The sequence below is a fragment of the Pseudoliparis swirei genome, chromosome 20 (genome assembly GCF_029220125.1).
Source record: "Pseudoliparis swirei isolate HS2019 ecotype Mariana Trench chromosome 20, NWPU_hadal_v1, whole genome shotgun sequence".
In the NCBI taxonomy this organism is placed as follows: Eukaryota; Metazoa; Chordata; class Actinopteri; order Perciformes; family Liparidae; genus Pseudoliparis; species Pseudoliparis swirei.
The window spans coordinates 3,204,603-3,228,452 of NC_079407.1; the positions used below are offsets into that span (position 1 = coordinate 3,204,603).

General features: G+C 43.9%; 1 protein-coding gene across 2 annotated transcripts; it reads left to right on the top strand.

Annotated features, from left to right (window-relative positions):
• Positions 1–93: 93 nt before the first annotated feature.
• Positions 94–23,389, top strand: LOC130210394 (solute carrier family 25 member 36-A-like). 2 transcript variants are annotated; one of them, XM_056440629.1, is made up of 7 exons: positions 94–649; positions 12,846–13,010; positions 16,117–16,194; positions 17,396–17,496; positions 19,094–19,160; positions 19,964–20,253; positions 20,820–23,389. In XM_056440629.1, exons 1-7 carry the CDS (start codon positions 633–635, stop codon positions 21,011–21,013), a joined length of 912 nt encoding a protein of 303 aa, XP_056296604.1. In that variant the 5' UTR covers positions 94–632; the 3' UTR covers positions 21,014–23,389. The 2 variants fall into 2 exon arrangements, with proteins under 2 accessions (XP_056296604.1, XP_056296603.1); XM_056440628.1 differs by lacking the exon at positions 94–649 and adding an exon at positions 11,356–11,785.
• The last annotated feature ends 461 nt before the right edge of the window (positions 23,390–23,850 follow it).

A 23,850-nucleotide genomic window follows, 5' to 3' on the forward strand; every position in this document is an offset into this window, starting at 1 on the left:
ATCAACTTTATTGGCCATGTGTACTACATGGCCAATAACAATAATTCTACTAGGAAAATAGAAATAGACAAATCAATAAAAGACATGGACAACATAGTCGCACAAAAAAATATATATATATTCAAATAATTGATTTAGTCATCTGCTGTTTAAAAAGATGCACTTAAGAAATGTCCTACTGTTTTTGTAGTTTTTGCCTGTCACATGTTTGTTCTGTTACAAATGGTCTACAACTGAATGTCGTTGTGCATCCCTTTGAGTTGCATAATGTCAATAAAGGATGGTTGAATCCTTTGAATTTATTTTATTATTTTAAAAGGTCGTCACAGGAAGTGCTCATATGAGATGCAGAGTAATATTTTCAGAAAAGGTCTTTAAAATCATACAAAATAAAGTATAGCAACAAATCATATCCACTGCAACTAAATATGCTTTTACTTTGAAAACCTGCTGGATTGTTTTTCCCTTTCTCTTTGTAGCTTGATGGTCGTGGCAGCAGCCAGTCTGGGAGGCTGTCTGGATGCTTGTGAAGCTGCCAGCTCATCACAATCCCAACCTCACTGCTCCATCTGCTGGACCAGCTGCAGCAATGCACATGCTGCCTTCAGGGTCTCCATCGGTGGGACGAGCAGATGTGGTGTGTTCAAATGCAAGTTACACCAAAAGACACCATGCAACTGAATGATCTTTTCTGAATGGGGTTGTATATATATATTTATATTTATAAATATATGTAAATATATATGTATATATATATATATATATATGTATATATATATATTTATATATATATAAATATAACCACAACATATTTGAGCTTACATCCAATCCAATACATATATATATTTATATATACATATATATATATATTTATATATATATATATATACTATTTCATGATATTCTAATATTTACATAATTTACATATATTTATATATATATGTGTGTGTGTGTGTGTGTGTGTGTGTGTGTGTGTGTGTGTAATACACGCGTGTTGCTGCCAACCATGCAGCTGATGTGTTAGCTGCAGGCCTAAGACTTTGAGAACATGTCACAGTTACAGCTGTTTCACATTCTGAACACAGAGGGTGGCTGTGACAGCCTTAGAGCAGCAAACACAAATGATTATTTTTTCAAAGATATGAGGTTTTAAAGAGGAAGCAGTGTGCTGCTTCGAGGAGGGAAGACTCAATTGAAGCAATAATAAACTGCTGACCATGCACAATGTAAAGAAGAGGAAGGTATGAAGGAGGAAGTACGGAAACCTTCTTAATATATAAACTCCAGTTTTCAGCGTCAAAATAAAAAAGAGATGCAAAATATCGACAAGAGGATGAAAAATAAACAAAAAGAGATGCAAAACGAGACGCAAAATACTTACAAAGGGATGCAAAATAAAAGAATTAATGCAAAATACCTACAAAGGGATGCAAAACAAACAAGAAGAGATGCAAAACATCTAAAAAGGAATGCTAAATATAAAAAGAGATGCAAAATGTTTACAAAGGGATGCAAAACAAACAAGAAGAGATGCAAAACAAATAAAAAGGAACGCTAAATATAAAAAGAGATGCAAAATGTTTACAAAGAGATGCAAAACAAACAAAAAGAGATGCAAAATGTTTACAAAGAGATGTAAAATAAAAAAAGAGATGCAAAATATCTACAAAGATGCAAAATCAAAAAAGAGATGCAAAATATCTACAAAGAGATGCAAAATAAAAAAAGAGATGCAAATTGTCTGCAAAGGGACGTAAAACAAATGAAATACTCAGTTTTCCTAGGTGAGCTTCAGAGGCGTCGCTATAGGCTGATCTTGTTTTCTTTGGACCGAGCTAGGCTAGCTTCTTCCCAGTGTCCAGCATGCTAAGCTAACTGCATGCTAGGCTAACCGCATGCTAAGCTAACCGCCTGCCGGCTCTAGCATCATATTGGACAGTGGGTTATTAAAAAAAGATCAAAAGATTTCTTGATTTCTATTACCCTTATTTTCCACCTCTGGAATTCTGCAACTTCTGTCACCTGCAACCAACATTTATTTGTTCTAATCTGCCCTTTAAATACATTTATTTGAATTGAAAATCAGAATTTCAGAGTTTCAGAAACGGTTTTATCGCCGAGTGTTTTACACGCACGGGGAATCTGGCTCGGCGGTTGGCGCGTGACGGACGACCTCGGGACAAAACTCAGGCCGGGTGATTATTGATAATTGAATCAGGCATCTCCGGCCTTCAGTGGATCATTGTCCACCCCCCCCCTCCTCCTCCTCCTCGGCTGTGGTAATATCTGAAGGCACGGCAGTCATGTGAGCCGAGCCGCTCCGAAGGTGCATCGACCACTTAACCTGGGGGGGCATGAGGGGGGAGGGGCATCAACTAACTACATATTAGCCGGGAAAGACTGGACGCCATGTAATCAAATGATATCGGAGCGTCGGTGTCACGCCGCCGCGGAAGGTGACACGTGAGCGGAGGACGGCAAATTCCACTCACATGTCACACACACACACACACACACACACACACACACACACACACACACACACACACACACACACACACACACACACACACACACACACACACACACACACACACACACACACGAACCCTTGAGCCCTGGGACTGGTTAAAGTTTAACTGCTGGTTTCCAAACACATTTCTGTTGTGCACACACCGGGTCGTCTCTCTCCGACACGGAGAGTTCATGACTGCGCGGACATTTGCGTAAACGACTGTAGAATCAATCGGCTCCTCACGCACGGACACGAATAGAGGAGCGCTTGTTTTATTAAAAAATGTAATAAAAGTTTTCCTTTTTCTTTTCTTTCCTCGGCGTTTGTAACCGCGCAGCGTCGGCCAATTTGATGAAATAGAACAATGAGAATATTGCGTGTACCGTCTGTGGTTCTTTGGGTCTTTGAGTACCGAAAAATCTCCGAATTCATTCAAACAGGAAACAGGTCGACAACGTCCACAAAGTAGTCTCTCGATATGCTGACTGTGACCAGCCAGGGATGACTTCACGGCGAGGGATTCCCCAAATCAATTTCCTTTATAAGGGAGCGCCCTAATATGGCACACGCCGGGTCACAGGAGCCTCCGTGTTGGACTCGTGGTTATATTCGTCGTGGCTCCAGGTCTTTAAGGGTTCTTAAATGGTTCTTTAAAGCCGTTGTGGTTCCATCACCTACTGAAGAACCATTCTTTCATTTGAAACACCATTATAGGTTCTTTGAAGATCTATTTTAAGGAAATGGTTCTTTAAAGAACCCTGGTTTGAAAGGTTCTTTATGGAACCAGAAATGGTGCCTATAATAGCTATTTTTGAAGGTTCTTTGAGAGACCTATATAGGTATATATTATATATATTACACCTGTATAAGAACTATTTGAGGAAATGGTTCTTTAAAGAACTTTGGTTTGAAAGGTTCTTTGTGGAACCAGAATTGGTGCCTGAAAGAACCTTTTTGTGAAGGTTCTTTGAGACACCTTTATGGGTTCTTTGAAGAACTATTTGAGGAAATGGTTCTTTAAAGAACCCTGGTTTGAAAGGTTCTTTGTGCAACCAGAAATGGTTCTTCTATGTCATCGCTCTGAAGAACCATTTTCGGTTCCAGATATCACTTTATTTTTTCTGTGTGTATAGTCCTGGTTCTCTCTCTCTTCTGTGTGTATAGTCCTGGTTCTCTCTCTCTTCTGTGTGTATAGTCCTGGTTCTCTCTCTCTCTTCTGTGTGTATAGTCCTGGTTCTCTCTCTATTCTGTGTGTATAGTCCTGGTTCTCTCTCTCTCTTCTGTGTGTATAGTCCTGGTTCTCTCTCTCTTCTGTGTGTATCGTCCTGGTTCTCTCTCTCTCTTCTGTGTGTATAGTCCTGGTTCTCTCTCTCTTCTGTGTGTATAGTCCTGGTTCTCTCTCTCTCTTCTGTGTGTATAGTCCTGGTTCTCTCTCTCTTCTGTGTGTATAGTCCTGGTTCTCTCTCTCTTCTGTGTGTATAGTCCTGGTTCTCTCTCTCTCTTCTGTGTGTATAGTCCTGGTTCTCTCTCTCTTCTGTGTGTATAGTCCTGGTTCTCTCTCTCTTCTGTGTGTATAGTCCTGGTTCTCTCTCTCTTCTGTGTGTATAGTCCTGGTTCTCTCTCTCTCTTCTGTGTGTATAGTCCTGGTTCTCTCTCTCTTCTGTGTGTATAGTCCTGGTTCTCTCTCTCTTCTGTGTGTATAGTCCTGGTTCTCTCTCTCTCTTCTGTGTGTATAGTCCTGGTTCTCTCTCTCTCTTCTGTGTGTATAGTCCTGGTTCTCTCTCTCTTCTGTGTGTATAGTCCTGGTTCTCTCTCTCTCTTCTGTGTGTATAGTCCTGGTTCTCTCTCTCTCTCTGTGTGTATAGTCCTGGTTCTCTCTCTCTCTTCTGTGTGTATAGTCCTGGTTCTCTCTCTCTTCTGTGTGTATAGTCCTGGTTCTCTCTCTCTCTTCTGTGTGTATAGTCCTGGTTCTCTCTCTCTCTTCTGTGTGTATAGTCCTGGTTCTCTCTCTCTTCTGTGTGTATAGTCCTGGTTCTCTCTCTCTTCTGTGTGTATAGTCCTGGTTCTCTCTCTCTCTTCTGTGTATAGTCCTGGTTCTCTCTCTCTCTTCTGTGTGTATAGTCCTGGTTCTCTCTCTCTTCTGTGTGTATAGTCCTGGTTCTCTCTCTCTCTTCTGTGTGTATAGTCCTGGTTCTCTCTCTCTCTTCTGTGTGTATAGTCCTGGTTCTCTCTCTCTTCTGTGTGTATAGTCCTGGTTCTCTCTCTCTTCTGTGTGTATAGTCCTGGTTCTCTCTCTCTTCTGTGTGTATAGTCCTGGTTCTCTCTCTCTTCTGTGTGTATAGTCCTGGTTCTCTCTCTCTTCTGTGTGTATAGTCCTGGTTCTCTCTCTCTTCTGTGTGTATAGTCCTGGTTCTCTCTCTCTCTCTTCTGTGTGTATAGTCCTGGTTCTCTCTCTCTTCTGTGTGTATAGTCCTGGTTCTCTCTCTCTCTTCTGTGTGTATAGTCCTGGTTCTCTCTCTCTCTTCTGTGTGTATAGTCCTGGTTCTCTCTCTCTCTTCTGTGTGTATAGTCCTGGTTCTCTCTCTCTTCTGTGTGTATAGTCCTGGTTCTCTCTCTCTTCTGTGTGTATAGTCCTGGTTCTCTCTCTCTTCTGTGTGTATAGTCCTGGTTCTCTCTCTCTCTTCTGTGTGTATAGTCCTGGTTCTCTCTCTCTTCTGTGTGTATAGTCCTGGTTCTCTCTCTCTCTTCTGTGTGTATAGTCCTGGTTCTCTCTCTCTTCTGTGTGTATAGTCCTGGTTCTCTCTCTCTTCTGTGTGTATAGTCCTGGTTCTCTCTCTCTTCTGTGTGTATAGTCCTGGTTCTCTCTCTCTTCTGTGTGTATAGTCCTGGTTCTCTCTCTCTTCTGTGTGTATAGTCCTGGTTCTCTCTCTCTTCTGTGTGTATAGTCCTGGTTCTCTCTCTCTCTTCTGTGTGTATAGTCCTGGTTCTCTCTCTCTTCTGTGTGTATAGTCCTTGTTCTCTCTCTCTCTGTGTGTATAGTCCTGGTTCTCTCTCTCTTCTGTGTGTATAGTCCTGGTTCTCTCTCTCTTCTGTGTGTATAGTCCTGGTTCTCTCTCTCTTCTGTGTGTATAGTCCTGGTTCTCTCTCTCTTCTGTGTGTATAGTCCTGGTTCTCTCTCTCTTCTGTGTGTATAGTCCTGGTTCTCTCTCTCTTCTGTGTGTATAGTCCTGGTTCTCTCTCTCTCTTCTGTGTGTATAGTCCTGGTTCTCTCTCTCTTCTGTGTGTATAGTCCTGGTTCTCTCTCTCTTCTGTGTGTATAGTCCTGGTTCTCTCTCTCTTCTGTGTGTATAGTCCTGGTTCTCTCTCTCTTCTGTGTGTATAGTCCTGGTTCTCTCTCTCTCTTCTGTGTGTATAGTCCTGGTTCTCTCTCTCTCTTCTGTGTGTATAGTCCTGGTTCTCTCTCTCTCTTCTGTGTGTATAGTCCTGGTTCTCTCTCTCTTCTGTGTGTATAGTCCTGGTTCTCTCTCTCTTCTGTGTGTATAGTCCTGGTTCTCTCTCTCTTCTGTGTGTATAGTCCTGGTTCTCTCTCTCTTCTGTGTGTATAGTCCTGGTTCTCTCTCTCTCTTCTGTGTGTATAGTCCTGGTTCTCTCTCTCTTCTGTGTGTATAGTCCTGGTTCTCTCTCTCTCTTCTGTGTGTATAGTCCTGGTTCTCTCTCTCTTCTGTGTGTATAGTCCTGGTTCTCTCTCTCTTCTGTGTGTATAGTCCTGGTTCTCTCTCTCTCTTCTGTGTGTATAGTCCTGGTTCTCTCTCTCTCTGTGTGTATAGTCCTGGTTCTCTCTCTCTTCTGTGTGTATAGTCCTGGTTCTCTCTCTCTCTTCTGTGTGTATAGTCCTGGTTCTCTCTCTCTTCTGTGTGTATAGTCCTGGTTCTCTCTCTCTTCTGTGTGTATAGTCCTGGTTCTCTCTCTCTTCTGTGTGTATAGTCCTGGTTCTCTCTCTCTTCTGTGTGTATAGTCCTGGTTCTCTCTCTCTCTTCTGTGTGTATAGTCCTGGTTCTCTCTCTCTTCTGTGTGTATAGTCCTGGTTCTCTCTCTCTCTTCTGTGTGTATAGTCCTGGTTCTCTCTCTCTTCTGTGTGTATAGTCCTGGTTCTCTCTCTCTTCTGTGTGTATAGTCCTGGTTCTCTCTCTCTCTCTTCTGTGTGTATAGTCCTGGTTCTCTCTCTCTCTTCTGTGTGTATAGTCCTGGTTCTCTCTCTCTTCTGTGTGTATAGTCCTGGTTCTCTCTCTCTTCTGTGTGTATAGTCCTGGTTCTCTCTCTCTCTTCTGTGTGTATAGTCCTGGTTCTCTCTCTCTTCTGTGTGTATAGTCCTGGTTCTCTCTCTCTCTTCTGTGTGTATAGTCCTGGTTCTCTCTCTTCTGTGTGTATAGTCCTGGTTCTCTCTCTCTCTTCTGTGTGCATAGTCCTGGTTCTCTCTCTCTCTTCTGTGTGTATAGTCCTGGTTCTCTCTCTCTTCTGTGTGTATAGTCCTGGTTCTCTCTCTCTTCTGTGTGTATAGTCCTGGTTCTCTCTCTCTTCTGTGTGTATAGTCCTGGTTCTCTCTCTCTTCTGTGTGTATAGTCCTGGTTCTCTCTCTCTTCTGTGTGTATAGTCCTGGTTCTCTCTCTCTCTTCTGTGTGTATAGTCCTGGTTCTCTCTCTCTCTTCTGTGTGTGTAGTCCTGGTTCTCTCTCTTCTGTGTGTATAGTCCTGGTTCTCTCTCTCTTCTGTGTGTATAGTCCTGGTTCTCTCTCTCTTCTGTGTGTATAGTCCTGGTTCTCTCTCTCTTCTGTGTGTATAGTCCTGGTTCTCTCTCTCTCTTCTGTGTGTATAGTCCTGGTTCTCTCTCTCTTCTGTGTGTATAGTCCTGGTTCTCTCTCTCTTCTGTGTGTATAGTCCTGGTTCTCTCTCTCCCCGCCGTGGGCCCAACGACGGGCCCAAGACAAAAGCCGACCTCCTCCCTGACGGTCTCGTCTACTCGTGGCGGTCGTATCGAGGCCTCAGCAGGAAACCGAGACTGTTGCGCAATCGCCTGAAAGTTGGAGGCTAGAAGGCGTTACCTCTGAGTGGCGATGATGCTCTACGTTGAAACCGACTGTAACATCGGTCATAACGTACGGTCGTTGAGCTGAATCAGTTCTGCCTGTTATGTGGTTGTAGCTCAAACGTGCTAGCATTAGCCACATCGCTCACGATGGCGTTTATCGTTCCCCTAAAGATGACGAAAACAACAGACAACCTGTTCCTGAAAAGGACAACCTGTCCCAAAACATGGCTCTTGGGGACAGGTTGAATGAATTCTCCGCCGCCAGACTTGTTTGTGCTCGGAGGCCGGCCCCCGGGATGAGGGAATGTTTGCTCTCAAAGTTCAGACGGGCCTTCGTGGAAGACACCGAGATGTCGGCCTCGTCGGCGGCCAAAACAAACACAGAGCCCAAAATACACTTCCCTTCACTCACAAACAGTCTCACAAATAACAACCTTCCCGTTATTGAAAATATTGCCGATGAGGTTTTCAAGGGGCTTGTGAACGACTCTCACCCAGACTCGCCCGACTCACAGATTGTTGGGAACGTAACGAGGTTTTGGTGGAAGTGACACAAGAAATCTCATTCACTGTGCACACAAGATGGACGTGAAGCACCCCAAATTCTAGCTGTGAATCCTACTACCAACGTTTAAGAAATTCAGCATTGTCAATAGTTGAACCCCTGACATCCGATTTCAGGCGCTCAAGACCACTTTTCAGAGGTTTCCCAATCAAGAACCAGTCCGTGAGAGCAGGAGCCTGTTACGTAACGGGCGTAATGAGCAGCAACACAGTGATAACTAGAACGGGCACTCGGTAGAGCGCATACCTTCGCATATCACAAGATTGGGCATTGAATTACGAACATTTTGGCATTAATTGCATGCCAATTGGATAGAAATTGACCGTGCTATGGTAAAAAGACCTTGACCTTTGACCCGATCGATCCCAAAATCTAATCAAATGGTCCCCGGATAATAACCAATGATCCCACCGAATTTCATGCGATTCGGTTTAATACTTTTTGTGTTATGCGAATAACACGCATACAAATAAATAAATAAATACACGGCGATCAAAACATAACCTATCGCATTTTCAATGCGAAGGTAATCACAGCTTAACTACCTCACTATGCGTATTAGAGCATGAGAGCGGGTGGTAATGTAGAGGATATTGGCTGGACCGGCCCATCAGCAGCTGGCATGCTACCCAGGGCACAGCAGGCGAGGCTGAATATCCCCCAGAATATATATATATATATATATATATATACATAATTTAAGTATATATAATATATAATATATATATTATATATATATATTATTTATATATATATATATATATATATATATGTATATATATATGTATATAAATATAAAATATATATATATATATATATATTTATATATATATATTATTTTTATATATATATTATATATAATATATATATATCTATATCTATATATATTATATATAATATATATATATATATATACGTTTATGAGGTTCCAGCGTGGCGGGAGGGACCGGGACATGTGCTGTTCAAATTATCTCAAGCTGTATCGATAGCCATGAATGACACCGATTGACTTTTGTGATCTGATCTGCAGACGCTCAGCTTGGTTTCGCCTCTGATGTCAAGTAAGTGTGCTTGTAATGCAGATAAAAAATATAAAAAACTCAAATAAACTTGAGGATTTTCCCGCCACTGGATATTGGATTCAAAGACAGCTGAATGTAGTTCTTTCCTTTTCGAGTTAAATGCACTTATTGGGTTTAGATTAGATTATTGATACGATAGTACGAGAATTTGCATGAGCAAAGAATTAAATGTGCCCGTGATACCGTCGGGAGAGACGGTAGCTAACGCGATTACACGACGGACTGCGGCACATGACCTGTCGGGGTCAAACTGCATCCGTAATTATGAAATTGAGTGGCGCACAGATTTTTAATCTGCTGCCCCAAATTGGAAAATCTAATTTTCGTTTGAGTCTCAAGTCTCAATTCACCTCCCTCTATCTTCTCCTCTGACACACACACACACACACACACACATGCTAACACACACACACACACACACACACGCTAACACACACACATACTTGCCCATGCACAAAGAACCTCTGTAAGAAATAGTTGCGCCAAATATACCAAGTGGATTGAGGTCAAATCAGTCTGTGGGTTGCAATTTTTTTTTCTTTTTTCCAGTGTCTAAATTCATCGTATATCTTGCATGTCAAACAGAAGCTTATATTTAGAGGGTGTAACAATCGGGCCTTTCTTTTAAAAATGCTGTGAGTCCAGAAGTGTTACGTAATATGGAAGAGGCTAGTGCCGGAGACATTTGTACCACATAGATAATTAAACTCGTGCAGAATTTGAGGAGCCGTTCTGCAAACGGACCATGTGGTATGCACATGTCCCCACTGGGTAATAGCACAATTCTGCTTTACAATTTAAATGAAATCCACCTCATAGGAATGCAGATTGGTAAGTCACACTCTTCCTGGAGGCATATCTCGAAGCAGTATGCATGTGTACTGCAAATAAAGAGACATTATCATGTTAATTCAGCATGAAGCTTGAGACCAGAGATGAGACTGAATGCAAAAGAGGTTGTTTTTTTCCAGTAGACCAAGATACTGAATGTGTACTGTACTGTATGCTATGAGACGATTGAGCAGGAGTTTGTGGCTTTATATAATAACGTGACTATTTATAAAGATATGAAGCCACAAACATATATATATATATATATATTTATAATATATATATATATATATCACATTCGGTTAATATTAACGTGACTATTTATAAATATATAAAGCTACAAACTGCTATATATACATATACATATATATATATGTATATATATTTATAATATATATATATATTTATATGTATATATACATAAATATAGGTATATATATAATATATATAATATATATATTATATAAATACATATATTTATATATTTGTATGTATATATATATGCTATATATATATAGACTATATATACAGGACTGTCTCAGAAAATTAGAATATTGTGATAAAGTTCTTTATTTTCTGTAATGCAATTAAAAAAACAAAATGTCATGCATTCTGGATTCATTACAAATCAACTGAAATATTGCAAGCCTTTTATTCTTTTAATATTGCTGATTATGGCTTACATCTTAAGAAAACTCTAAAATCCTATCTCATAAAATTTTAATATTTCCTCAGACCAAGTAAAAAAAAAGATTTATAACAGCTGAGTGTTTGTCAAGGCTCAGGAAACCCTTGCAGGTGTTTCGAGTTAATTAGACAATTCAAGTGATTTGTTTAATACCCTACTAGTATACTTTTTCATGATATTCTAATATTTAGAGATAGGATATTTGAGTTTTCTTAAGCTGTCAAACATAATCAGCAATATTAAAAGAATAAAAGGCTTGCAATATTTCAGTTGATTTGTAATGAATCCAGAATGCATGACATTTTTGTTTTTTTAATTGCATTGCAGAAAATAAAGAACTTCATCACAATATTCTAATTTTCTGAGACAGTCCTGTATATATCACATTCGTTTGACTCTTCAATTTAGTCCCGCCGCCGATCATCCGCTCCACCCCTTTCAAAATAAAAGGCACGTCACGTGACTGAGTAGTGACCGGGGGGCGGGCACGGGCAGCGGACCTCGGCCAATCAGCGCCTCTGTTTTGCGGCTTCCCATTCGCGGATAAACCCAGCGTCCCGGACCGCAGAGGACCCAGAAGAAAAAAAAAGGAGGCGAGGCACGTCAACGTGACTGAGGCCGCCGCGTGAGCGCACACGGCTGTTACCGCTGCTGCGAACGGAATTACACCCACCCCCTCGGCCGGCGCTGGACAGCGAAAGCGTTCCTCCGTTTCCAAAAACCGGGACGCGAACATGTCGCCCTGACATCGACTTTTAATACCGGAAACCCCGTTTAGCTTTGCCCGCGAAAGCTAGCTAGCTAGCCGTTACATACCGTCGGTTTCTCCCTCCCTCCCTCCCCTGCTCCACTCAACTGACCTCCACCACAACGCCGCCTCTCAGCTCCTCGCTAGGTTGGGGGTCACTACAGTCTCCCGTGTCTTACGCCCCCCCCTCGCGTGGCGCCCCCGTGGACGGATCCCGAATATGATCCACAATGAGTCAGAGAGACACCTTGGTTCATCTGTTCGCAGGAGGGTGAGTGGACGGGTTTCTACCCTCGTGCTTTTCAGAAGGAGACGAAGAAGAAACGGCGTTCCAGCGGCTGAGCTAGCTGTAGCTGCGGGCGCATGGCTAACTGCCGTTGCTAACCAGTTGTAGCTTCGCAGCGCGCGCGTGTGCGTGTGTGTGTGTGCGTGTGTGTGTGTGTGTGTGTGTGCGCACACACTAGTGGGGGTTTGTTTAGTTAGTGGTCACCTGAAGATCTAGCCTCGCATGTCCGCTAAAACTTGCGCTCAATGTCACGCGTTGTAATGCCGTTTCTATTACATATTAATGAATTGGCCGGTGTCGTGATGGTGAAATGACGTTCTGACATTTGAGGGTGTACAACTTTTTTCTTTAAAAAAAAACATAAATATTATGTCATCTGTGTCAATCGCATGCTGGATTTTCTAGGAAGCGTCAAAGTGCACCAAAACAAATCACTCTGCCACCTAAAGGTCAATCGGAACAAACATGCACGTGATGTATTCTGCGCACACAACCTCGGAATATATGTGCAACAGCAGCCCTGTGTTTTGCCCCCCCCCCCTGTACTGTAGCTGTCTGACCCCAGATCAGCCGTCTACTGCCAAAAAAAAAAAGACTGTGTTGACAGGACTTTGTATTTCTGCTCTGGTGCCGATTGAAAATGAACCTCGTCTAAAGATAACTCTTCTCGCTCTTGATGTCCTGGTCTGGCCCCGCCCAGCCACCATCCGGTCGGATACCAGTGCACTCATCCATCCATTCGGTCCTCTGCACGTGTCACCTGAGACATACCTGAGCTGGTAATCCACCGATGCCCGGCTGTCGCGTTGTGTGTAAAGGGCGTTGCGTTGTGCGTACCTCTGTGGTGCACCGAGCCGACGCTTGTTGTTATTGCCCTAAAACAACACGATGCATTCCTGACTCTGTTCCCACGTTGCTGTGGGATCCCTCGAAATCCACCAACCGCACGGCGACATCGTCCAAGGACCCCGAGTTCAGGTCTTGCTCTGTCACCTCCACCTTTTTTATAAAAACCTTTTTTCTACCTCCTTGTCTTTTCCTCCAGATGTGGCGGCACGGTCGGAGCCATCTTGACGTGTCCGCTGGAAGTCGTGAAGACCCGGCTGCAGTCGTCCTCCATCACCCTCTACGTGTCTGAGGTGCAGCTCAGTACCGTCAACGGGGGCGGCGTGGCCCGCATGTCCCCGCCGGGCCCCCTGCACTGCCTCAAGTGGGTATTCAACAGCATTCACCACCGCCACACTGCCGTATCGAGATATATCTGTGCTCTTATCGGTTCTTACTTCTTTTTTTTTTATCCTTACGTTCGTAACAGGATTATAATGTTTTAAAAATAGGCAAAAATGTTTCTACGGGAAATGCAAAATTGCACGTAGCAATTCAGGGCTGCACAATTAATCAGATATTAATCTCCGTCACGATTTTTGGCTTTTAACAAAATAATAAACACTGATATTGACATTTTAAATGCATGTAGAAAAACATTCTGCATATAATGTCAAGCTCTTCCTAAACTAACAGCCAGCCATCGGTAGGGATGGGTATCGTTTGGGTTTTTTCCGATACCGGTGCTAAACCGGTACTTTTAAAACGATACCGGTGCCTAAACGGTGCCTGAACCGATACTTTTTTAAAAAGAAAGCACAATGAGGACATTAAAAACCTCTTTGGCCATATTCCCTGTAGAAGCCGTTATCATGGAGCACTGACACACAACGGATATCGGACTGTTAACATACACAACACATGTTCTCCATTATATGATGTGATATGTATCGTCATGTGCAGACTTTATAGGGTTAATCCTGTCACTGTTTTGATGGGCAAAGAGAACAACCAATCAGAGCTACTGAAGATGACACGTGACAAATAAAGTGTTGCTTCTGACAGCGAGAGTTACACTGAAACAAAGTGATGCCCCACGGGTGAGACTCTATTTGGCTTCACTTTTGGGGAGATGCCGTGCCGTTGCACGCACGCCTGAGTGAAAGCTCTCCTGCGTGATGCGGCTGCAGAGAAGAGTCAAACACTCCACTGCTGTGTTCTGTTCACTTTGCTCATATTCTGCTGCGTTACGCGACACGGAGACGACGGGCAACACGAAAACTCACTGACATTAAGTGACGAAAAAAACTTATTTGAAGTCTTATTTGGCAGGAAAGGGAACGCAGCGCGCTTGTTTCTACAAAATGTGAAAGGGCGATAAACACATGTCGTCCCTGAAAGTCACGACAATGATCATAAAATAAATAGTTTTATTCAGTTTTTAATTCAAAACCACGTTTCAGGCGTCAGCCTTAACTACAGCCGTTATATGTTTACATATTTATACACGATGCCTGAACTCGTTGTACATGTATGGCCGGTTCCTCCTCCCTGCAGAGCTCGACCTCTTCAGCGGGCACCATGTTGTTGTTGGGTCTGGCTGATGTGCCTCTGGAAAGGCCAGTCTCTCCCTGGAACTCAACTCCTCACCCTTTGGGGGGGAAAGTGTTATTTGGGCGTGTTGTAGGAAATAAGAGCTCCTCCGTCAGAAAGAGAACGGCTGTGGCTCCTGAGGAGAACGTGTCCTGGCCGCTCTGAGCTCTGGAAAAAGTTTGTTCGATGGCGACATGCCCAGATTCATGAACTAAATACTTTTAAAAAGAGGTTTCATACAATAGAAGGCATAAACCGCTCATAAAGAAGAAATAATGTAGAGAATCAAGTCGCCGGCTCCATTTGAACGAGGCAGCCGAGGCTGAATTTGTTGTAACTTCTGGCTATTTAATTTCGTATCGTCTTCATATTCGACTCTAAATCTCCCACAATGCAGGCAATGCACAGCGGTTTAATATCGTGGCATCCTCCCCGAGATGAAACGCCTCACAGGAAACCCAGGTGGCAGACTCCTTTCTTGTACCCCCCCCCCCCCCCTAAACCTGAATGTGCTCATGTTGCAGGCATAGGTGGACAGAGTGCGATGGGTGACGATTTAAAAAGTTTATTTGGCCAGACTCCGCCCCATAGCCTTATTTTTCCCTGGAAATGTGTCCGCTCATGCTTTCTAAGACTCTGTTGTTTTGCTACGCTCGCCTCGAGGGCTTCAAACGGAGACACGCAGCGCCTCGTCAGTTCTGAAGTTATTACCTCATCATTGTGTCATTAATTTGATGGATGACACCCAAAAAGCTAAAAGGCAAAACATCCTTTTGCCTTTTGAATCGGATGAAGATTCAGAAACAGAAAAATAAAGAAGTTTCACAAACGCCGTGACGAACGGTCCTTTGATCACTTCACAAGACGCCGCTTTACGAAGATTAAGATGAGACCATAATCATCCTAATGATTGGTGACATGCCCAGATTCATGAACTAAATACTTTTCACAAGAAGTTTCATACAATAGAAGCGCTCCAGGCATAAACCGCTCGTAAAGAAGAAATAATGTAGAGAATCAAGTCGCCGGCTCCATTTGAACGAGGCAGCCGAGGCTGAATTTTGTTGTAACTTGTGTTTTCTGGCTATTTAATCTCATCCAATCTCGTATCGTCTTCATATTCGACTCTAAATCCCCCACAATGCAATCGGGTCGACACTTCTTTTTTTCTTTTTTTATATTCCGAGATGCCCGCCGGTCCTAGACTGTGACTGTCGGCTGAAGGTCCTCCCAAAGACGGGGCTTCTCCTTTAAGCTCGGGGATTGTTCCGTGTTGGGAACACAGAACAATGTGTCGCCGTGGTGTCACGGTTGTCACGGCGACCGACGCGTCGCACTGCGAGTCGTAAATATTAAATTGATAACCAAGTCGCTTAGATCAGAATCAGGTTTTATTGGCTAAGTAAGTTTGCACAAACAAGGAATTTGACTTTATAAAGTGACTCAGTGTGCTTACACAAAATAACACAACACAATACAAACAGTGCAACAGTCTAAAAGTTTAAGAAAGTATATACAAGGTGGAATGGCTATATAATTACTCGGATGCGAATATATTTCAACGATTTTGGATTTTTTTTTGAATTGACGCTCCAGAAAGGCTATTTGTTTACATTCAAGACTAAAAACGGGATTATTTCTGAATTAATTTATTTTTTGTCCTTTACAAAATTCTTCCCACACCCCTCCTGTGTCCGTATGCATGAGAGCAAACTAAACTTTCACCCACACATCCATCCGTAGTGTCACTCGTGGTAAGAAGTTACGAGTTACCTGATGTCCTTTGAAGTTGTAACTACATTATAAAACTAGTAGAAGAAAAAAAGGCAACCACCTCCAGATATAGAACACGTCGTCTGAGTTGTAGTCATGATTTACTTATTTTTTTTTGCTTTCAGGTTGATATTGGAGAAGGAAGGACCCCGCTCCCTCTTCAGGGGCTTGGGGCCCAACTTGGTGGGCGTGGCACCTTCCAGGTAAGCCGCCTGTCGACCGCCTGTCGACCGCCATCGTCCGGCGTGCGCCGAGTCTGCAGATGCTGAAGCCGTTTGTGGCGTCTTTAAAAAGAAAGCCTCTTCTTCTAATTAGTCATCGGGACGAGGGAGACTCATTCCGGAGCTCTACTGAGTCACCTTTTTGCCGAGCTCGGCGTGTCGGCGTGGCAACATTGTTGCGATGTTATCGCACATCCAGGGTTCGTACGGTCACGGAACACCTGGGAAAGTCTTGGAAAAAACTTAAATCATAAAAGTTTTGGAAAAGTCGTGGAAATGTGTTATAATCACATGTTCGTTTACGCCGAGGTTGAAATAATGAATGTTTTTGAAAGAAAGACGCTCATAATATAAGCCGGCCGACGCTCTCAACACGCACAATGTTCTACATTTTTCATGTTTACACCGAGATTTCAGTTCGGTCATGGAAATTTAGTTTAAAGTCCTGGAAAATTATTTATTATGCAACCACCGCCATCAAGGGACTCTTTGAGGAATACGTATTAGTTTCCTTAGGAGACGGGGACCGCCGTAATGGGGCTAATGGCGGCGGGCCGGTGCCGGGCGCCGAGTGTTCCGCCCGTCTGACGCAGGCCTCCAGCTGAACGCCGTCTTCTGGTGTGACTGATGAGCCTCATTAAGCAGCCGGGGCAAACGAACCAGGCGGCGCAGGTGTGTTTACACGTCGACGTGAAACACCTGGACGGACAAAACAAGACGCGTTGTTACCTCTGTTATGAAACAAGAACACAAAGTTTAAAAGTAGCTGGATTCTCTTGGATAGACGGCGATCTCAAGACAGGAAAAACAAATACTGAAGATTGTTATGACTCGTTTCTTCTTCTTCTTTATTGGTGAAAATGATGTTATGAGAGAATAAACGGAGGCGGTTCACAGCTCCTCTGCTTCCCTTTCTTTTTGTCTCCATGTTTGTTTGTTTCATCTGCTTTCTTTTTGTTTGGTTCTGTTTGTCTCCCCTGTGAAGCGTCTTTGTGTACTTAGAAAAGCGCTCTATTGTTGTTTCTACTCGACGGCCTCACACTGGATGCACTTCTTTGAGGTTCATTAATCTGAACTGAACGGTTTCACATGTCTGTTAATACACGGCACCACAACCGGAGGCAGATTCTCTTATTAGCTTTAAAAACCCTCTCCCCCCCCGTGTCTCGTCTCTCTACGGCAGAGCGATCTACTTTGCTGCCTACTCCACCGCCAAAGAGAAGCTGAACGGGGTGTTGGAGCCCGACTCCACGCAGGTGCACATGGTGTCGGCTGGAATGGCAGGTAAGTGTGTGTGTGTGTGTTTCTAACCTCGTGCAGCAGGGCTGCAGCCTTCAGCTCAGCAGTGGTTGAACTGGTTTGTACCGATTGGTTTATTAGGACTCCGCCCACTTCCTTTGTGTTCATTACACACTTCACCTTCTGTTCAGCGTGACAGGTGTTACTATGGGACACCTAAATAATGGGGGCAAAAAAAATTAATAAACAAATATCCTTTCAGAGGAACTAAACTGGTTAACAAAACAACAATACAAATTAAATAAACATCAGCCTGAATTAATGTGAAGTATTTTTGGGGGGTTTTAATTAAAGGATGAGGACCCGTGACATTGAAGAGACCCAATTAATCCTGTTTTTTGCATAACCGGTGTTATTATGGGAAACTACAGATAATTAGGGCAAATTAATTATCTTAAATTTAAATATATAAATAATCCTTTCAGAGAAACTAAACTGGAGCAATATTGCCATTTAAAAAAAACCCGACTAATTAAATAAATATCAGTCTGCATTAATGTGGAGGAGAACACATTTTTGAGGGTTTAATTAACGGACGGGGACTCGTGACATTGAACGCCACGTATTGCTTCACATTTATTATATTTAGCTTTTCTGTTGACGCTCTTGACTTCAGACGGTGATTCAGACTTCGTGGTGGGTTGAATGCCATTTAACCAAGAGGTTAAAACTACTTAAAAACTAAATATATAAACACTAAACCTTTTCTGGGAACACGTTCAAATAAACTCCTTAAACTCACTGAAACGTCCAACTTGAAGCGGCTTCATTAAACCGGGTTAAAGGGTCCAGGTTTAACTCCTGGAGTCTCTTAGTGGGTCAAAGGTCGACCCCCTGTCACTGTGACCCAGCTGGCAGCCCGTAGGCCCGGTGTGTATTCACGCATCTATTTCTACACGTGTGGGTGAGTCTGGACCGGGTTCACGGCCGGCGCCGCCGCTTTTAGGCCACCGTGACTCGGGACGCTTCAACGGCGCTGAGCAGGTGACGGGGGGGCGGCAGCAGGAGGCTATTCCGGTCCGGGCAGCGGTGACCTTTGAGCTGGTTCCTGCTGTGGCCAGAACCCAGAGGGGGGAGGGGGGTTATTATTATACAATTGGTGAAGAGGGTGAATAAAAAGTTAGAGGGTATCCTCTCACCGGGGGAACACTTTAGTGTTATTCTATGTGCAAGTTGTCGCAATGCATCATGGGTGGCCCACTCAACTGTTTATTCTTTTTGCACCGTAGTGAGACGTCGATCTGCTTTACTTTCCTTTTTTTGCACGTTTTTGTAAAAGTAAATGCAAGTAATGTAGTTATTTTAATATAGGTTTTGTTTTTTCGGCTTGCGTCTACAAATTTCATGAAAAACTGATGTATATTTTTAGGTCAAAGGTCACTGCGACCTCACTTAACATGTGTTTGTCCATAACTCATATAATTCATATGCTAAGTATAATAATATCACACCAACGTCTTTGATGGCACAAAGTGATGACCGACATGGACACGAGGTCGTTACACGGGTTATACGGGTTATTGGAGGAGAAGTAACCCTCCCAACCCATGTAACAACATGACATCTTTCTTTTCCTCTCCAGGTTTTACAGCCATCACAGCCACTAATCCCATCTGGCTCATAAAGACTCGCCTGCAGCTGGACGCCAGGTAAAGAAATGACTCGTGTCCCCCGGGGGCCACGACGGCATCACGGCCCTCAAAGGGTCGTAACTGAACGTATAAACCTATAAACTACTGCCCAATATAGTGTTAAATAACTCTTTGCATTTTATTATTTTATATTTGAGTGTAGAAATATTGTACATAAGAATTTTGTTCTAATATTACAACATGAATCCATTGAATTTGAAACCTTCAAAATAAAAGCACGGGATATTTTTTCTTAAATGTCTTTAAGAAAAGGTGATCGTGTGTCTTTCAAGCTGTCAGGGTCCACATAAAATGATTTCTTTCCTAATATAACAGAAATCCACTTAATTTGAGACCTTCAAAATAAAAGCACGGGATATTTTTTCTTAAATGTCTTTAAGAAAAGGTGATCGTGTGTCTTTCAAGCCGTCAGGGTCCACATAAAATGATTTTTTTCCTAATATAACAGAAATCCACTTAATTTGAAACCTTCAAAATAAAAGCACGGGGTATTTTTTCTTAAATGTCTTTAAGAAAAGGTGATCATGTGTCTTTCAAGCCGTCAGGGGCCACATAAAATGACGTGGTGGTCTTGTGTTTGACACCTGTGCTCTAAAGGGCCCAACATATTTGATGCCCGTGCACAGCTTCCCGTGCACACTTGTGTTTTACATGCAAACGCCGCCGCGCCGGAGCCGACTGGTCCTCCTGAGGGAAGCCAGCCGTCTCCTCGGTACCGTGTTTCCCGACCCGAGCTTCCTCCGCACAGTGAGTTCTCCGACGTGACTTTAAAAAAAGGTCTTCTCTTCTCCGCCCCTCAGGAACCGAGACGAGCGGCGGATGAGCGCGTTGGAGTGCGTGCGACGCGTGTACCAGACGGACGGCGTGCGAGGCTTCTACCGGGGAATGTCGGCGTCCTACGCCGGCATCTCAGAGACTGTGATCCACTTTGTGATCTACGAGAACATCAAGCGGCGCCTCCTGGAGGCCAAGGCGCCGCAGAACATGGACGACGAGGAGGAGACGTCCAAGGACGCGTCGGACTTCATCGGGATGATGCTCGCCGCCGCCGCCTCCAAGACCTGTGCCACGACGATCGCGTATCCTCACGGTAAGGGTGTCTGCCGGGGGGAGGCGTGGAGACGCAGCATGATGTCATACTGTTTATATATATATATAAATATAATGCCGCCTAGTTCTTTTTAGTTATCAGGGTTCCTACGGTCATGGAAAACCTGGAAAAGTCCTGGAATTTTAAAATGACTTATTTCCAGATCTGGAAAGGTCCTGGAAGAAAAATTCAATTTCCAACAGTTTTGGAAAATGTGTTATATTCACAATGTTCATTTACGCAGTTTGATTTAAGGAATAAACAATATTATATATTTTTATTTATTCTTTTAATCAAAATATACTGGTGTATACACGGAGATTTCACAATATGTTTGGTCATGGAAATGTGGGTTTAAAGTCATGGAATAGTTATTGAAAAGACTTGAAATAGTCTGTTAAAAAGAGAATAATCACATTTGTATATTTAGTTTTTGGTGTTTTTTGGCTCGATTACGTAACGACGACGTCTTAAATGCTCTTCAATCAGCCGACATCGGCTAGCTGACGCGCCGCTCCCCTCTGTTTTTTTTAACGTTTTCCCTCTCCCCCCCGGCGCCGCTGCAGAGGTGATCCGGACGCGGCTACGCGAGGAGGGCACCAAGTACAACTCGTTCTTCCAGACTCTGGCCACGGTGCCCAAGGAGGAGGGCTACCGCGCGCTGTACCGCGGCCTCGCCACGCACCTGGTGCGCCAGATCCCCAACACCGCCATCATGATGTGCACCTACGAGCTGGTGGTCTACCTGCTGAACGGTTAGCGCCTCGGCTTCAGACTGTGGATGCAACCCAGACCCCCCCCCCACGGAGATGGAGAGAGAGGAGGAGGAGGAAGAAGAGCCAACAGGACGGAGACGCCGCCGTGACGCCAGCGCTCCTTAAAATGAAAAGAAATAAGTTGTCCTATTTATAGATTTTATTCCATCTTTTCTTTTTTTTGCCTCCGTTTGCTTCTTCACGACTCGTCTGAAGACGAGTTCCAGTCTATTCTGCCTCTAACGGGACTAATAATGACAAAGTACAGTAATTCCAATCCTTACTACCTAGTGTATATAAGACCACCCCCCCTAGCCCCGCCCCTTTTCAAAAAGTCTTTCATGAGCATCGTGCAGTATTCCCTTCATCCATCAGAGACACAAATACAAGAGATTCAAGAGAGACGGAGGAGGAGGAGCAGCACACGGGTTCTGGAGAAGGAGTCGTTCACTGGTTTTCGTGCGTTTTCAGGCGAACCTTCTCGGCGCCAAACGAAAAACCAGGAGACGCCATCTTTAACTACTGGAATGTAAATAAAGGGGTGGAGCTCTGGCCCCACGGCGAGGTTTAAAACACAGATTTCAACAAACAGTTTGTTCTTCACCATTTCTTTACGTCTTTCTCCAGAATCTTCTCACGTTTTTGCTTTTTTTTTCCCCCCCTCAGCTTTATTTTAGTTTCTTTTCCAGGCGAGGACGATCCTCCCGAGTTCCCTCTGGGAGCGGGTTGTCGCGGCGGGACTATGCTCTTCATAAGAACGTTAATTCAACGCAGACGCGCGTGAAGCAAACAAACCGGATGTTTCGTTGGTTTCATCCTCTTGTTCGTGTTTCTGTTTTTCTTTTAAACGTGAACTTCACTGTAGTTTCAGGAAAGCTGCTCGCGCTCTGACTTCACGTCACGCTTCAAACGGTACGGCCGAGAAAAGGCCCGGTTCGCCTCCTTCCTCTTGAACACCCAGCGGGGTAACCCCCCCTCACCCCTCCTTCTCCTCCTCCCCCGTCGTCCGGTGACTCCACACAACACCGACGTTTAAAACTCGTCGTCTTGCGGCTCTCTTTCTCCCCTCTCCCTCTCAAGCCGTTGACGTGATCCTCAATGTGAACACACACACACACACACACACACACAGACACACACACAGACACACACACAGACACACACAGACACACACACACAGATTGGATCTGGTCAGTGATGACGGGGAAGCAGCCGACACGTCTCTTGATGGAGTGAAGACGAGTCCTTGGGGTGCAGTTGGCTTGTGATGGGGGGGGGGGGGGGGGGGCTGGCTTCATGTGTGTTTTTGTTTGTTTTTAAGGTCATTTCACTCAAATTCCCACAATGCATTTAGGTGAAACGAGCCTGTAACTATAATGGTGCAATGCACCTCTTTCACTCGTATCAGTGTCCGCCGTGCGACGCATTATTCCCAGCATCCAACGGGTATTCTTTTGCACCCACATGTTTGCGGCGTGTGTGTGTGTATGTATCTGTCTGTGTGTGTGTATGTATGTATCTGCCTGTGTGTGTGTATGTATGTATCTGCCTGTGTGTGTGTGTATGTATCTGCCTGTGTGTGTGTATGTATCTGCCTGTGTGTGTGTGTGTGTGTGTGTATGTATCTGTCTGTGTGTGTGTGTATGTATCTGCCTGTGTGTGTGTATGTATCTGTGTGTCTGTGTGTGTGTGTGTGTATGTATCTGCCTGTGTGTGTGTATGTATCTGCCTGTGTGTGTGTGTGTATGTATCTGCCTGTGTGTGTGTGTATGTATCTGCCTGTGTGTGTGTATGTATCTGCCTGTGTGTGTGTGTATGTATCTGCCTGTGTGGGTGTGTATGTATCTGCCTGTGTGTGTGTATGTATCTGCCTGTGTGTGTGTATCTGCCTGTGTGTGTGTGTGTATGTATCTGCCTGTGTGTGTGTATGTATCTGCCTGTGTGTGTGTATGTATCTGCCTGTGTGTGTGTGTGTATGTATCTGCCTGTGTGTGTGTGTGTATGTATCTGCCTGTGTGTGTGTATCTGCCTGTGTGTGTGTGTGTATGTATCTGCCTGTGTGTGTGTATGTATCTGCCTGTGTGTGTGTGTATGTATCTGCCTGTGTGTGTGTATGTATCTGCCTGTGTGTGTGTGTATGTATCTGCCTGTGTGTGTGTGTATGTATCTGCCTGTGTGTGTGTGTGTGTGTATGTATCTGCCTGTGTGTGTGTGTGTGTATGTATCTGCCTGTGTGTGTATCTGCCTGTGTGTGTGTGTGTGTGTGTATCTGCCTGTGTGTGTGTGTGTGTGTGTGAGAGAGACAGGAGGGAGTGTATGCGCTCAGAGTAATGGCTGCAAACAGTGTTGTTTTTATCTTTTTAAATAAATCGTTGCCTTTTCCTGAGGTCCCTGTTTTGTTTTTTCCTTCCACGTTGGACCGGTGAGCCTTTGTGTGGGCGGGGCTTCGGCCTGTGGGCGGGGCTTCGGCGTGTGGGTTCTCATAACTGTTTTTGTAAAAAACGAGGAGGTAAAAAAGGCCAAAAAAATGGATTTCAAGTGCAGTGTGTTGAAGTGTCTCTTCGTGCCTTGTGTTTCAAACAGCGGATCATCCTTCCGGTCCTAAGCCCCGCCCACCACGCAGGCATATGTGCACGTGATCCACGACCGTTACATAAGTACCTTTTTATTTGATTAAGTTTCTGTGAATGAGGACAACGCCTGAGGTGAAGGTTGTTAAAGGCCTTAGAGGAAAGTGTGTTATGCCTCTCGCAACTCTGAATTTAAATTTAATTCAATAACATCAGGAGAGCGACATGCACATCCGGTAAAATTAATAAAAGATGTTCTTGTGCTGTCAACA

What these genes read in the sequence shown, in the direction of transcription:
- LOC130210394 (XM_056440628.1), top strand. Translation starts at nt 11,745, where the DNA reads ATGAGTCAGAGAGACACCTTGGTTCATCTGTTCGCAGGAGG. An exon ending in GTGGGCGTGGCACCTTCCAG is followed by an intron (nt 16,195 to 17,395) that starts GTAAGCCGCCTG and finishes TCTCTACGGCAG; the next exon opens with AGCGATCTACTTTGCTGCCT. An exon ending in CGCCTGCAGCTGGACGCCAG is followed by an intron (nt 19,161 to 19,963) that starts GTAAAGAAATGA and finishes TCCGCCCCTCAG; the next exon opens with GAACCGAGACGAGCGGCGGA.